This window comes from Erythrolamprus reginae, chromosome 1 (assembly GCF_031021105.1).
Source record: "Erythrolamprus reginae isolate rEryReg1 chromosome 1, rEryReg1.hap1, whole genome shotgun sequence".
Lineage (NCBI taxonomy): Eukaryota > Metazoa > Chordata > Lepidosauria > Squamata > Dipsadidae > Erythrolamprus > Erythrolamprus reginae.
Window position 1 is genome coordinate 195,503,052 of NC_091950.1, and position 17,273 is coordinate 195,520,324.

The 17,273-nt window shown below is 40.2% G+C and overlaps 1 protein-coding gene across 14 annotated transcripts in view; it reads right to left on the minus strand.

Moving 5' to 3' along the window:
• The window catches only part of ZNF385B (zinc finger protein 385B), a 263,645-nt gene that overhangs the window by 68,800 nt on the left and 177,572 nt on the right, over window positions 1–17,273 (minus strand). Inside the window, exon 1 of one of the 14 annotated variants that reach the window (XM_070731869.1) lies at window positions 3,647–4,093. The exons of the other annotated variants lie outside the window; for them this stretch is intronic. Within the exon in view, the coding sequence (XP_070587970.1) occupies window positions 3,647–3,655 (9 nt within the window). The 5' untranslated portion in view covers window positions 3,656–4,093. Of the gene's footprint in view, window positions 1–3,646; window positions 4,094–17,273 lie in introns of those variants that run through there. 14 annotated transcript variants of the gene reach the window in all.

Sequence of the window (17,273 nt, forward strand, 5' to 3'; positions counted from 1 at the left end):
CAGCAAAATGGGGGGGGGGGGAGGATAAACTATTTCACCCAGAAAACATGAATGTCGTGAGAATTTCATTTTCTTTGCTATTCTTTTTAGATCCATTGTTACATTTTTGCCAGCTAATTATATCCCATTAGCAAGATTCTCACAAAGGTTTCTTTAAACACTTTACTGAAAGGGAAAAATGTGGTATAATGCTACATAAATCTTTACGACTATGAATTTGCATGGGTGGAGAACTTTTCATTTTTTATTTGTTTGTTAACTGCCTTTCTATGAACTGCTTACAATAAATGGAGAAATCTCCAAATATTCTGAAGTTGTAGTAGAGAAATTGTCCTTAAAGATATACTTTAAAAATTCCTTTTCCACTTTTGCTAAACAGTATCATCACATACAACTGCCCCCCAATGGTTAACACTGCCAAAAAGATCTTAACACGGACAGACTACCAACAATGCTGATACTCCACAAATTCTCTGTCATTAGAACTTTATCAGCCACCTCTTCCTGTTCTGGAAAAGTAATAACCAACCAAAGAAAGACAACCAGAAGATATCATTAGCACTTGCACATCTTCAGTGGTACCAAATTTACGTCCATACTTTCTCTTATACTATATGTGTTGTAGCTGATATTTTAAAACTGTAATGGCGAGTCTGTGGCACACGGAGCCATATCTGAGACCATGCAAAGCTCCAGCATGCATGTGTGTGACGGCCAGCTGATTTTCAACCTTCCAGAGGGTGGGGAGGCCATTTTTGCCCTCCCTAGGCTTCAGGAAAACCTCTGGAATCTGTGGATGGTCAAAAACAGACCCAATGGGTCTACTAGAAGTTCTGAACAAATGGGAGCTAACTTCTGAGCCTGTGAAACTGAAAACCTAGTTTAAGATTGGGTATGGCTTAGTCCACTCTGTGTTTTCTCTCCACTCTGTACTCTCAGCCCACTCTATACTTGTCTACTCTGCTGAAATGAAGCTAACTCTCCAGCAACAAGGTTGCTTCTCTCCTATCCTAACCATCTACCCGTCACCTTGCCATGCCCCCTCCACCTGCATAAGAGGAGAAGGAGGGAGGAGGAGGGTCGCTGGAGCCAAAGCAGCTTTCGTTTCCTGCTGCTTTGGGCTGGAGCTTACTCTCGCCCCACTCAGTTGAAGAGCTCCAGGGGGAGGGACAGGACAGGACAGGACACAGCAAGGTAATGGCCAGATCCTTAGGATAGGAAAGAAGCTGCATCCAAAGACACTCCTTCAGCGAGCAGCCACCTGTCCTCCGCGTGCACCTTTGCTGCGCTTGGTGCTTGCTTGAAGGTCTCCCTCTGCATGCACACACTCCTGGCCCTGAAACAGTTGGTCAGAGAGTTGCGAGAGGAGGAGGAGTGTTGCCCAAAGGGAAGCCTCAGCTGTGGGTAGATATGTTCCTCAACCAGCAATAGAGAGTCAGCCACGGCTACTTCTCCATTCAATGCCATTGCTCTTACCTTCTCAGGCCAGGTGAGGGAGGGGAAGTCAAAGACAGGGAGCCACAGCAGGGGGCCCAAAGAGCCACATGTGGCTCCGGAGCTGTGGGTTGCCGACCCCTGGCCTAGTTAGAGCTAATATGCAAATTGTGCCCTTTCTTTGAGGTTGAATGTTTATAATATAAAATACAAAAAAATATGAGAACAAATAGCGGGGAAAATAGGGGAGGGAAAGGGGAAGGAAGGAGTACACAAAAGACAGAAAAAGCAAGAAAAAGCATTGACTTCCAACTCCTTTGGGTGCAATAAAATAGTAACATCCAACCTTAAGTTTTTATTTTTACCTAGTAATATAAACTAGTCATTTCTATATCAATCGTGCCCTTCCTTGACTAGCAGGCAATAACCACCCTACTCTCTTTGTTTCTGCATTGTACTACTTCTTTGAGCTGCCCTTGAAGACTAGTCAGAAACTGCGTCTGATGCAGAATGTAGTAGCCTGCATTTATTTATTTATTTATTGGATTTGTATGCCGTCCCTCTCTGCAGACTCCGCATGCTGACTGGTGACAGCTGGTTCTGTAGTATATATTCTATACTGCAAGAATTGCACTGGCTTCCAGTAGGTTTCTGAGTAAAATTCAACATGATGGTGCTTAAAGCATTTCCAAACTTAGGCTAGAGTATCTTTTCCATAATGCTCTGACCCATCTGTTTTTCTGTACAGCAGGGGATGCTATAGGTTTCTTCAGCTGGGAAGTGAAGTGAGTAGTAGCCTGGAAGCAATACTGCTGCTTTAAACCTCCAGCAAAAGCAAACTCCAGGATTCAGATGGTTCTCTCACATCTCCAAGAAAGCAGCTAAAACTTGGCTTTTCAGACAAATGTTACATTTTTGTCTTCTAATTCTGAATTTATATGGATTTATATCATGGTTGTGATTTTTTAAAAACATTTTTATTGTTGTTCTCTAAACTATCTAAAGTTTGTGCAGTTGGGTAGTATATAAATATTGAAAAATAAATAAGTACATATATATCTATATTTCTGAAATTAGAAATCAGTAGTAAATTCCTATTAAAATTTGCCTTGAGTTCAGCTCTAGGTAAGTAAAAGAGTAATGCACAGCATCATATACCTAGATCTACATTCAACTAAGGCAGCAGAGTCCATATGGCTATAAGATTCCCTGCATTTAATTAAATCCATTCTTTCTGCCAGTTTGAGCAGATATAAGGTCACGCCATGAATGGGATATGCTGAAATTACGCAGAATAGCTATGTTATTCCTCAGTGTTGCCCATGCCATATCTATGACGATGCCTAGTTTAAGTCTCTATGGCGATTCTCAGTCATCCAGGTCATGGTTCTCCCAAAGATGCTTTTTCAAGAGGCAACTGGACTTTCTGGTTATCCTTTGAAGTTGTTTTGCTTCTCATCCAAGAGGCTTCTTCAGCTATAGAGCTGAAGCTTCTTGGATGAAGAGTGAAACTTTTTCAAAGAAAAACCAGAAAAACCAGTTGCCTCTTGAAAAAACATCTGTGGGATCTAGTTTAAGTCTTTCCACTGAGCTATCTTCACTGGCAAAAGGACTCTATCAATCAAACTGGACAGGGTGACAAAGTCATGGAGGTACAGTGCTGCTTCTGCTGAATCCTATAACCATTTAAACAGGTGAATCTTAAATAAAAGAACTATATGCAAAGGTAGAAATAGCTACCTTTGTTAACTGATAAGGTTTTTAATTACGAAAAATAAAGCAAGCATTCCATAAACAAATTACTGCAAAACCTGACCATTCCTAATCTAAGAGAGCAAAGACAAGACAAGACAATTAATTGAAAAATTAGCTGTTTGTCTTAGAGCGATATTTCTAATCATCCAGACATAAAATCATAAACACAGCGAATGACCCAAGTCACATTATAAACTCCATACAGGGGGGCACATACAGGATACTTCTTAAAACAGTATAAATTCCCAGCTCAAATGCTATAGAATTGGTAAGTATTTATCACTGCCTTTGTTAGCATGCAATGTATTTCCTGCTGCATTTACATGGCAAAGTCTCCATTCAGAAAAATAAAGAGAAACTGCATTGTGATTTTTAAACGCTCCCCTCTCCACCCCCCCTTATTACACTGCTATCGCAATACCTGATAAGAAGAAAATATTGCAGCAATACCAAGTACCTGAACCATCTGAAGTGGCTGGCTCCAGTGAGAAGGATCAGCATGAAGAAAGTGTGCGGTTGGGAGAGCTGTTCGAAGACCCGGTAAATGCTCCTCCTGTGACTCCCACAATGCTAGCACCACACACCAAGCAGTCGGTGGTTAAAATTTAAAAAGCGAGACCATAGCGAAGCCGGGGCTGTGATAAGAATCTCGTCTCCAAGTGCAAGCAGCCTCGGGAGAAAGTCACACAAACAATAAGGCTGACAGAGTCTCCGGAGGCTAAGCTAGTACTGTACTCTGAGGCGAGAAAACTGATGTTCTTTCCCAAACGGAAGGACTGAATACAGCCTTCCTCTTGACTGGAATTCAAAAAGATTACACATTAACAATTAATACACCTTAAATACCACCGAGAGCAGACGGGTTTACATCAATTCGAATAGTGAAACAGTTTGTCCCTGGGAACAGAAGGATCGGTGCCTGAAAACTGATCTTAGGGAGTATTGTTAAGTAAAAGTAAATATGCCAGGATGAGTAATTGGTAAAATGTGTTGCTGCTAGTTGTTTGCTGATCAGAGAAGCTCCTGTGCTTGTCACAGTTGCAGATTGTTTAGTTAAAAATAAACCACCAAGTGTTTAATCCAATCTATTTTGGATACATTTAGGAAGAAGCTAAAGAATATAATTAACCCAATATATAGTGTAGGCAAATTTTAATAACTATATCACTCCATGTATGTGTTATTTTCTCTCCATGTGAATATAAATAAATAATCCATAATAATGAGAGCTGCTGTTCACAGTATTTATCTTATAATTCATAGCCAATGTAAATCCAATTTGGCATTTGGATCTTATAATATGTAAAAAATGCCTATGGATCATTCATAAGTGGAATGGAAATATGGAAGCATTCTTCTGAATATCTGAACAGATAATTTCAGGGTTGGCTGAATGGGCAGCAAATAGATTTGATAAATAAAAAAATCCTTAAACATATATAAAGGATTTTAATTTGTATTCAAATAATCTATAGTTTCTTTAAAAAATGTCTTTAAACAAAATTTAATCTAACAAAAAATATTAAGTTAAAGCTTAATTATAAGTTTATATTACAGTATATAAGTTTCTTCATTTTCTACTTCTATTCTACTAGTTTTTCTCATCATTCCTATCATCCTTTTCCTCCCACTTAGGACTGTATGACTATAACTTGTTGCTTGTATCCTAAGATTTTTATTAACATTGGTTGTTTCTTCATTGCTTATTTGACCCCTATGACAATCATTAAGTGTTGTACCACATGATTCTTGACAAATGTATCTTTTTCTTTTATGTACGCTGAGAGCATATGCACCAAAACAAATTCCTTGTGTGTCCGATCACACTTGGAAAATGAAATTCTATTCTATTCTATATTATTTTATCTTTGAAATATCATAATTGAATTCACTGCTACCAAAGTCAATCTAGAGGTAATAAATAATAATATTCTTATTTTAAGCTTGAACTATGTAAGCAGACCAATATAATTACCCTTCAAATTACAATGTTTAAGACTGATAGACCAAACAATAGGGGCATGAGCCCAGGAATTAATGGAATATTCCAGTTGTCCAATCAGTACTTGAGCTTCCCAGATGCTTTAAGTATAATCTCTAAATAAAAGGTCTTATTCGGTATCTTTGATCATCTGTCTCTTTCTTTGAAGAACTTTATCCCAAGGTAAAATAAATTGAGTTTAAGTCACTGAGGCTTAAGTTAATCACAGCTGCTTTATTGATTTCACAAAATATTACAACATATATGTCAATGTAGACAGTGTGAGGAAATGTTATACAGGCAGCCCTTGACCACAATTGAGCCCAAAACTTATGTTTGCTAAGTGAGAAATTTGTTAAGTGAGTTTTGCCTCATTTTACGACTTTTCTTGCCACATTTGTTAAGTGAATCACTGCAGATTATGTTTGTACTATGGTTAATTGAATCTGGATTAACTGTCAGATTGATTTTGCTTGTCAGAAAGTCACAAAAGGTGATCACATTTACCTCTAAATGTAAATCCTATGATTGGGGGGATGGTGCAATGGTGGTGTGAAAAATGCCCAAAAGTCACGTTTTTCAGTGCCGGTATAACTTCAAGCGGTCACTAAATGAACCATTGTAAATTAAGGACTACCTGTATTTTTAAACATTTTTGAACACCCAAATTAGTTTTAAATAAATATATTTGTATGATTCCTATTGAGGATGATTATATTATTGAACTGCTACTTAGGAAATAAGAAAGACATGTCAAGTATTTTCCCTTCAGATCTGAATTATTTTGCCTCAAAATATAGATAATCCTCACCTTACCACCACTCATTTAGTGATTGTTCAAACTTATTCAAGGCACTGAAAACAATTCCTTATGACCACTTTTCACACTTACGACCACTGCATCATGGCTGTGGTCAGGTAATCAAAATTCAAAGGCTTGGCAACTGGCATGTATTTATGACAACTGCAGGGTCTCAGGGTCACAGGGTCACCTTTTGCGGACTCTCTGACATGCAAAGTCATTAGGGAAGCCAGATACACTTAACAACCCTGTTGCTAACTTAAATACTACGTGATACACTTAACAACTGTGACAAGAAAGGTCGCAAAATGGGTCAAACTCACTTAACAACTATCTTGCTTAGCAAGGAAATTTTGAACTCAGTTGTGATCGTAAGTCAAGGATTATGTTTGTTTGTTTATTTGTTTGTCTATCTGTCTGTCTGTCTGTCTGTCTGTCTGTCTGTCTGTCTGTCTATCTATCTATCTATCTATCTATCTATCTATCTATCTATCTATCTATCTATCTATCTATTGCTGAGAAAGAGAATCTCTCTATAAAAGTGAGAACCACTCACACAGAATCACAAAATTACACCAAATCTCTAGAATTGTAAAGCCTACAAACTTGAAATTTGGCACAAATATTCCTCTTCGCTTCTAGGTGCTCACTTTAAAAGGATTTTTTGAAATGACCATCAGGTCATCAGTATTTCTTATATTATTATTAATACGCTCTGATGCTAATTATTTGGATGTTCTACTCCCCTCCCAACTTGAAAATAACTGGAGAGATTGGGATAGCATAGGGGAGGATTCAGTGGGGCAAGCCTGAGGGAGAGAAGGGGAGAGGAAAGGCTGATCATATAACTACTTATTAATTTTCAAGGCGTAAGTGTTGATTTATCCAGCGTGATCATATAGTCTAGTAGCAGAGCACAGATATTCAGCTAGTATACTATATTGAAATACATTCAGAAAAGTTTACAAAGTCTATTAATGAGATATTTTAGATTGAAAGTAACACTGACTAAACTATTTGATAGACTGCTATATCATTTAGATAAGAAGACAAACAGACATTAGAGAGGTCCAAATCATTGCCCATTTTTATTTTTGGAGATTTTTCCATACAAAGTTTTCTCTCTAACAAAATTGTCACTGGTACCATATTTTTCTAATTTACATGAAATTATTTTGTTAAATACAGCACATCAAGGGACAGACTTGTGCCTTAATACAATTGTTAAGCGTTGTAGTTTTTAACTAAAATGGCAGCTAATCAAGACATTTCTTCCCTTGCTCAAGGATTAATAAATAAATAAAACAATTAACAGGCTATTGCACAACAGAAAAGGGGAAATTGACTGGTTATTTTTCAAACATTCTCTTTAACAGCCAGCAGGTGTCAACATAAATCCACTATATGCCTCAACTCTAACCCAGATCTTGCTAGGTTGGTAAAAAACATGATGTTATGAGATGTTGCTCCCTATCAAGGGCATACATTCATTTGAGTATACAGTCAAAATCTATGTATAATAAATTATTTCATCTTGGAAAATAAGAGCATAGCAAACACTAGATTTCCCTTTTATTTTCTGCATCCTGCCACCAGTAAAAAAGTATCAACATTTGCTTACATTTTTTAACCTTAGCCTTATATTAACTATCTGAATTACTATGAATGTTTAGACATACTTAATCTTAATTATCCACAAAATGTTTCTTTCCATCTGGATCAAACAACCTACACCTCATATAGACGGGGATGGGGAAAAATGTAAAGCCTACTTTCATTCTATTATGATGATTTAGTTTTCTTGGTAACAATATGGAAATGATTAGTCATTGCTTTCTATTGAATGTTTGTGCAATTTCTAGTCTATAGCCCTTGTATTTCCTGGCATTTTCCCATGAAAGTACTATCCAGGGCCAGCTTTGCCTAATTTTTTGAAATCAATTGACATTTTGCTAGCTACTGCATAAATATAGTATTCTCAGAAAGTTTTCATAGCATAAATTCTAGAATCATTAATTGCCAAATGCTAGAGGAATGCTATTAATAGAATTAGTTAAAAGTCTTTAAATAATTCTATATTCTCTCTCCCAATCTTATTAAATACAGTGATACCTTGTCTTACAAACTTAATTGGTTCCAGGACGAGGTTCGTAAGTTGAAAAGTTCATAAGACGATGTCGCGCTGGAAATTGCCAGCCCCCAACGACATTAAGAAACATCCAATAGTTAGAGAGTTAATTCTGTCTAGTAAGATAGCTCCTCCTGTGTGATGTAACCTGTTTGCTCACATCCTGTCTCTTCTTCAAGAAGAAGGGCTGTCCTTAGTTAGGAGACATCTTTTTCTCCATACATCCTAGCCAGAGGATGTGCTTTTCATGTCTCTTCAGACATTTATTGTTTTTATACTTTTCTAATAAAAAGTAAATTGTTCATTCGAACATGCTTGTCTGTACTTCAATATCCATCACCTCTGGAAGCTCCTGGCTCACTCCTCATGGGCTGAGCGCCTTGTCTAAGGTAAGGGGGTCTCCAAATCCTGACATGGTAGCCGAGGACGGTTGTTATTGAAGTAATAGACCCCGCTTACACTCCGTAAGCTTCCTAGGAATTTTTCCCGAATGCCAGCGAAAAAGAAAAGAAATCCTCTCACGCAGTCCTACGTGGATTCTCTCACGAGTGACCAGTTGGCCCAACTCAAGGAGACAATTCGTGTAACCGATTGTAAAAGGAATCCTACTATGTCTCTGCACGGTGAGAAGGAAGCTCTTCCAGCTGATGCCTGCACTCAACAAACTGTAAGTTTATCTTACTTGATTGATGATGTAGAAACCAGGGAAAAGGATTGTAAAACTACCCAGGGTGAGCCCTCCGGCAGTCTTTCCATTAATCCTAGCGAAGATGAGGAGGAGGAGACGTTAACTCTGTTCCCCTCACAATCATCTGGCACCCACGTTAAGGCACAAACCAAGACAAGGCACCTAGATGATTTCAGCTCTCTCACTTCTGCTAAAATAAAAGGAACATCCTTAAACTTGCAGAAAATTGAAGAGCTCATTGAGAAGGATGAGAAGGAGATACATTCCTTAGAATCAGTCTGTCTCCGTTTTGATAACCTTCCTACAATGAAAACTATAGAGCAGCAAGAAATCTATTTCAGTTATTTAAAAAAGGCTGATGAAGCCAGGACTGAATTACGATCTCTGAAGAAACTTCACCTTAAACTCCTTACAGAAAAAATGGAGGCTATGTCCCTGAGAGGTAGTTCACGTGCTCATTCTCCAAAGGGAGAGACAGAAGGAATCCATTCCTCCCACTCACCCCAAGATACGCATGGGCACATCGTAAATCCTCCTGTGGTCACACATTTCTTCCCGCAAGGCTCTCACATAGAACACATTCCTTTCCAAGAAGGGAGGGCTACCCAGCTCGAAGATAAAAAAATGGTCCCTTTGCAGTTTGAAACTGTTGCAAGCCGAGAAGGGGGGCTTTCCCCCACTGCTACAAGTTACGCAACAGCGGCCACTAGTGGATGGAACGTCCGAAAGGAAAAACCATTGCCAGAAGCCAGACAGTGACTTTCCCAGGCAGATATGGCTGCTGAAATGCAAAGAAAAGTTCCATTTGTTCCAGGTATTTCTGTTTCATCGCAGAGACCTCCAGTTTTTATTCCGCAGATGCCTGCACAACTTCCCCAGGTAGTACAGCCACAAGGTTTGTCAGGAGGGGTTGGGGCTCAACCCCAGCAACTCCAAGCGGTCCAGCTGACTGCATCAACAAGGCAGACCATCACCTCCTCTGTTCTGAAAGGTGAGTTTGTGCTGTTACCTAATGGACACAATTATAGGAAGTGGCTTCACAGAATAAATTTGCACCTACTGGCTCATGACATAGATGGGATCACTCATAATCCCCCAGTAAGGCGCTGGACTGCAGAAGAAAGGGAAGCTGACATAAAAGCCAAGCTACTCATTCTTATGAGCATGGACTCACAGTTGTCACAGAGATATGACACACATGACATTACTTCTGCTCAGATATTGCAGTCAATAGATGGCATGTTTAGGCCAATATCAGATGAAGGCAATTACATACTGATAGCCAAGTTTAATAACACTAAATTTCCAACAGGGGGCGAACTTGCACCTCACCTTTCTAAACTCCTTACAATGCATAAAGATTTAGAAGAAAGAGGATACCGTTATGATGATAATCAAGTAAATGCGGCTATTATAACTTCCCTTGGTCCTGAATGGAAGGAAGTTATTTACAAGTTCAGTATACTCCCAATGGCCCAGAAATCTACTCAGAGACTCTGTAACATGCTAACTGAAGAAGCAGAGTTGCTGAACACTGGCCTTAGACCTATGTCAGCAGCATTTAAATCTAACTTGGCCAAGGGCGGTCAGCAGAAAACAAGTACTCCAAAGTACTCACGCCAGAAACCTTTTAAGAAGGATGACACTCGCAAATCTCCTGATGTGCAAAGTGTGAAGTCTGGCGAGACTGATCATCCACCTTATCCAACCCAGCCTAAAGGCGCACACAAGAAAGGATCCAGAGGAAAGAGTTCTGGAGCTGCAAAGTCAACTCCCAAAGACTCCAAAGATGAGAAACCTACTTATGTTGGTACCATCCACCTCAGCATTGTTCCTGACAAGAGTCCACTCTACGACATTCGTGAGTTATGGACCCTAGACAGCGGAGCAGCGGCACACATCGCGTACCGGAAGGAATCCTTCAGTGAGCTACACCCGACAGATGTCAAAGAAGTGTATGGAGTTGGTGATCTACGTTCCAAGGTGGAAGGAAAAGGAAAAGTCTTCGTCAAAGAACTGGACTCCCTTATCTCAAATGTTTTCTACGTTCCAACTGCCAAGAACAACATCCTTAGTGGATATTGCCTGAGAGAAGAATTGAAGGTTGTAATAAACTATGAACTTGTTGACACTAACATCTTCAAGGATGGCAAACTTCTTGCTACTGCCATCCCCATCAAAGGTGTTTTTTATTTGCAACCCAAACCTGCCAGCAAAGGTAGTGTAAGTATAAGCGTTCCAAAGGGCGATAGCACAGGTCCAGAGAGAAACCCTGGTGCCACCGCTAGTTCAAAGGTTCCTAAAACCAATGAAACCCCTGAGGTTCCTAATGCTGTTAAAAATGTTAAACATATGTTAACAAACAAATCTTTTCATTCCAGGTGCATTCACAGATGGCATCGTCGCTTGGGGCATGCTTCTTACCCCGTCTTAGCAAAGATGTCTGAATATGTTGATGGTTTCACAATTGATGGGGCTTGCAAGGTTTACCTAGATTGTAAAATTTGTAATTCTGCAAAATCCCGGCACTCCCCGGTCCCAAAAATTGCTGTCCGGCTCTGTACACGCATCTTTGAATTGGTCCATACCGACGTTGTCGGTCCATTTCGGCCTACTGTTGGTAAACGTAAGTACTTCTTAACTGTAGTTGACAGTTACTCACGATTTGGCTATGTTTTTCTTTTAAAACAAAAATCAGAGGCGTTTGAGGCTTTTAAAGGCTTTGCTGCAGAGATACTTACCCAACACGACGTCTGGATCAAGCGGATTCAAAGTGATCGTGGAGGCGAATTTATGTCGCAACAGTTCCAAGGATGGATGGCCAGGAATGGAATCCGCCAGCAGACCTCATCACCCGGGACGCCGGCTCACAATGGTGTGTGCGAACGCAGGAACGGGATTCTGCAGACAATGTTTCGTTGTCTCATTGAGGATGCAAACGTGGACTTTTCATACTGGGGCGAAGCATTAAGGTATGCTAATTACATTGTTAACAGAACATGGAGTAGCGTCATTCAAGACACTCCTTATTACTTGCTCCATGGCAAGAAACCTGACATTCAAAACATTTACATTTTTGGTTGTTATGCCACTGTTAACATTCCAGTTGAACAGAGAAGAAAAGGAGGTCCTGTGTCAGAAAGAATGAGATTCATCGGCTTTGATGAAGTCTCCAAGTACCACAAATTTGCTGACTCTCATCACAGAGTTTATATTTCTAATTCAGCCAAATTTGAGGAAGACACAAATTGGTCCAGTATACATAGTAATGATACTTCAGTTTATTTTCCTAAGGAAAGTGTGCAGAGTCCTGATGCCCAGGGAGCTGTGCCAGATATTCCTGATGTTCCAGATAATGAACAGCCTTCGACAGTTGCCGAGGAAACCTCTGGTGATGAACTTGAAGGCGGAGATGATGATGAAGGATGGACCAGCGTTCCCAGACGTTCCAAGAGAACTACCAAAGGAACTCCTCCAAAGAGATTTGCACAGCAAGTATCTGACTCTCCTTATCTTTTCATGTGTAACAATCTTACACTTCCACCTGATCATTTTCACCAGATCAAACTTTTGCCTGACTCTGAACAAGAAAAATGGCATGAGGCTATGGAACACGAACTGGACTGTTTAAAGAAACTTAATGTGTTCCAGAAGGTGGAGCCTCCTAACAAGAAGAAAGTTATTGGCACACGCTGGGTGTATAAAGTCAAACAAAAGCCTAATGAGGAAAAGCTGTACAAAGCTAGACTCGTAGCTCAAGGATTTTCTCAAGTTTATCCGGAAGACTACACAGATACATACTCACCCACAGTCAGAAATGAAAGTGTCAAGATTGCCCTAATCACTGCTGTTGCTTTGGGTTTAGAAGTTTTCCAGTTCGATGTAGAGACTGCCTATTTGAACGCTGATCTGAATGAAGAGATCTACGTCAAAGGTGCTCCTGGATTCCAGAACCGAGAAGGAGAGGTTTGGTTTCTGAGCAAGTCTTTATACGGCCTCAAACAGAGCGCCCTCTGCTGGTACAAATTATTATCCCAAAAGCTAAATTCAATGGGCTTTATTAAGTCCGAATCTGATGGATGCGTGTTCACAAAAGGGCAAGGTAAGACTTATGAAATTGTTCTTGTTTATGTTGATGATATTGTTTATGTAGGTCTCAATGAAAGCACTAGTCAAACTTTTGCTAAGGGCCTTGAGAAACATTTCACCTTGAAAAGCCTAGGGCATATCAATGATTATCTAGGTGTTCAGTTTGAGAAAACTGAGAAGGGGTTCTCTCTTTCACAAGAAAGTAAGGTTGACCAGCTTTTGCAAAATTGTAACATGTCTGATGCGCATACTTGTCGTTCTCCTATGCAAACTGACTTTTACAGGTTAACCCGAGAAGAGTATCCTGATTTTGAGAACAAAACATTGTACCGGTCAGTGATTGGATCGCTATTGTACATCAGCAGCTGGACGAGACCTGACATTTCACTGAGTGTGAATCTACTGTCCAGATACGTTGGAAAGGCTACCACGTTTCATTGGTCTTGCATAAAGAAGCTGCTCAAATACATGAAGCTCACGAAAGGCAAGAAGCTGTACCTTGAGCCAGATCATGTTGGGTACCCTGAAGTGATTTGTTATACTGATGCTGACTGGGCAAGTGACACAGAAACACGAAAAAGTACTTCTGGTTATATCATGTTTTTAAATGGTTGTCCTTTCTTTTGGAAAGTTAGGCAGCAGAAGTTTATTTCTTGCTCTTCAACTGAATCTGAATATGCATGTGTTTCTGATTGCTGTAATGCATTAATGTCTCTTTTTCCTCTCATTGATAGTATTTGGAAAGGTCCTATGACACCAATTGTTATTATGGAGGATAATATTTCAGTTGCATTCATTGCTGAAGCTGAATTTGTTGGAGCTCGTTCACGGCACATTCACATTCGGTATCAAAATATCCGAGAGAAGGTGAAAGATGGTTTCGTGAAATTTCAGTATGTGGCTACTACTGAGCAGATCGCTGACTTGCTGAATAAGCCATTGCCAGCTGATCAACATGAATACCTCACCAACAAATTGTGCCTTAAGTGAACTGATGTCTTGATGTCCTGATGTCCCTCTTGTCCCTGATGACTGACAAAGAAGGGGTGTCGCGCTGGAAATTGCCAGCCCCCAACGACATTAAGAAACATCCAATAGTTAGAGAGTTAATTCTGTCTAGTAAGATAGCTCCTCCTGTGTGATGTAACCTGTTTGCTCACATCCTGTCTCTTCTTCAAGAAGAAGGGCTGTCCTTAGTTAGGAGACATCTTTTTCTCCATACATCCTAGCCAGAGGATGTGCTTTTCATGTCTCTTCAGACATTTATTGTTTTTATACTTTTCTAATAAAAAGTAAATTGTTCATTCGAACATGCTTGTCTGTACTTCAATATCCATCACCTCTGGAAGCTCCTGGCTCACTCCTCACGGGCTGAGCGCCTTGTCTAAGGTAAGGGGGTCTCCAAATCCTGACAGACGAAACAATGTTTCCCATAGGAATCAATGGAAAAGCGATTAATGCTCGCAAGCCCAAATTCACCCCTTTTGCCAGCTGAAGTGCCCGTTTTCACGCTAGTGGGATTCCCCTGAGGCTCCCCTGCATGGGAAACCCCACCTCCGGACTTCCGTGTTTTTGCGATGCTGCAGGGAAATCCCAGGAGGGGAATCCCAGCATCACAAAAACGGGCACTTCTCTGGCAACGGAAGTCCAGAGGTGGGGTTTCCCAGCGAGGGAAGCCACAGCGAAATCGCAGCATTGCGTGCAAGTTCTGGATTTTTTTGCTTCCGCGCATGCACAGAAGCAAACACACACACCGGAAATTGAAGAGAAAAACAAGGTAAGGGCTGCCCGCTTCACCGCCAGCTGCCGCGTTGCTTACCCTTGCTACCCCGGCCATTTACCCTGCCGTGCCCCTCGCTCTTGCTACCCCTGCCCCTTCCCTGCCACGCACCTCGCCCTTGCTCCCCCCGCCACTTTCCTGCTACGCACCTCACTCCTGCTTACCTGATCACCTCCTGCAGGGGCCATGGCACAGAGAGTAGGCTGGGTGGTCCCAATTCTGGCCGCGCAGCCTACTCTATGGTCTCCCGTGCCACAGGCATATTTCCTGTGACCTGGGAGATCAAAGAGCAGGCCATGCGGCCGGAGCTGAGGCAGGCCAGTTTTGCTGCTGGCCCCAGCTGCCGCTCTAGGTGCGGCAGCGAGATTCAGCTGCTGTACATGTGCAACAGCTGAAATCTCTTTCTGGTAGCAAAAAATGCTGATTTCTTTGCTTCTGGGCATGTGCAAAAAACCAGTAATTTTTTATCGGAATCGCTCCAGTTGCGCATGCTTGCCGTATGTATGCTTGACCACAACTGCAAACAGAATGGGCCTACGTGCTCCATTTTTCCCGGAGGAACGGATGTTCCACCTGTTCCGCCTGGGGCCCATGCCTGTTGCCCCCATGCCCACAAATCCATCTTGTTGTCCAATCTTCTATTGCCATGCTGGCAGAGTTCACCCATCTCCTCCCATGCAGGAACAGAAGTGCAGAGACAAAGGATGACCTTGGCTTTCTAGAAAGAATTGGTTATGGCTACATCCTAATAACTTCATACAATACCCCCTCCCATTTTCCCATGTTAGAAAATGCATAGTGACCTAAGACCTAAGCCTCCCTAATAAAATGGCTTTGGACTGACAAATAACCTGTTATGTGTGAATAAAGAGTGAACTCTTATAGTGAAATACTACATTTCATCATCCTGTGCAGATGTTTTCTGTGGTGGCACTACATATTACTATAAATGTAAGAACCTAGATGTACAGTATGTATTTTTTGCCTCCTTTGTATGCCTTTATTCCAAAATTCCACCCATAAACAAACAAATATACCCCATTTAGTTGGATAAGAATAAAACTTATCACTTCTTATAAGAAAACCAAAACTATTAAGGAGTATCAAACTCCTTTATAATAAAGAGAAATACTTCTATTGTAAGGTGTATGAACAAGTCATTACATTTTCTAAGAAGAAATTCAAGTGAAAGACAAAAATGTATTTTGTCCTGCTGTGTGTAATTTTTAGATTCTTGTCTGAAAGAGAGAAACCAGACAAATGGAAACGAAATGGTAATGCTGTTAAACAAATGTAAAGCTCATTTTCCAACAGTTATTGGATGGGGTCAGTGTAAGACTAAGCATGCATATATATATACGCGCACGTATGTGTATGTGTGTGTGTACAGTATATATGCAGATTGTTGTGAGCTTGGGTTTTTCCCTGTGTAATATTTTGAGTGTCTTTGTGACGTTTCGGCGAAATCACATTCACCATCATAAGGCTGAAGTTACTGGCTTCGTGTTTGCAACTGCTGTTTGTTCCTTATAAATAGTGGTGGGGGTGGAGTTCTGGTTCAAATGTTGCAAATAGATTGGGTGGCTGTGTCTTAATGATTTGACTGGTTGGTGGAATCACATTTAGTTAGATGATTGACATGCTGGGGTTGTGATTGTGATATATTTTTTGGTTAGGGCTGGCTTCCAAATTTTTGGCTTCCATGATTATTCTTTTGTATAGGTGTTCTGTTCTGGAGATTAATTTAGTTTTTTCGAAGTCAATTTCGTGTCCTGTTTTTTTAAATGTGCTATAAAAGGGAGGAAGTTTTTTCTTCTTTTTGACTGCATTTTTGCGTTCTGCAATGCGTGCGTTTATTCTTCTATTAGTTTGTCCAATGTATGTGGCTGCCTGCGCATGGTATTTCACAGATTCCTCGGTTTTCAAGTTGGATTTTGTCTCTTGGGTTTCTTAAGATGTTGGATATTTTCTGATTAGTGACAAAGGATGTTTTGATATTATGTTTGTGATACTTCCTCTGATGGTCAAAGATGCAGAATGCATATTGAATTTCTAATGTTGGATGGCAGTGTGCAAAATGCCTTTCCCTACTTACTAGATATTGCAGTCTGTATACACATACGCACAGACAGTCTATATCTCTGTGTGTCTGCGTATATGCAGACATGCAGCTACTGATGGGACAGCATGAAATCATACTTCAGAAAAACCAATTCCTGTTTTTTTTTTTTGAAAAAGAGAGGCTTGAGTTCAGCAATGTGTTATATGTGGGAAATGATACATGCAGTGTCCTAATTTCAATAGAAACCCAGTAATAGATGTATGAAATATTTGTCTGAGAGCCTTGAGAATCATTATTAGCTTGGGATACATTTTGTGCCAAAAAGATCCACTTTGTTGTTCTATGAAAACGGAAAGCATTCAGTGCCAGCATATTTTTTAAACACAGAACTTTTTGTAATACCTCTTCTTAGGCACACCTTTTATACATTTTTTTAAAATTTAGAGCAATCCAATAGCTTTCTATGAATAAATGCTAATTACCATGAGTCCTTTTTTCAACATGCTTTCTTTTAAACCATATGTTAAAAATGAAAAAAATGTGACTGCCACTGT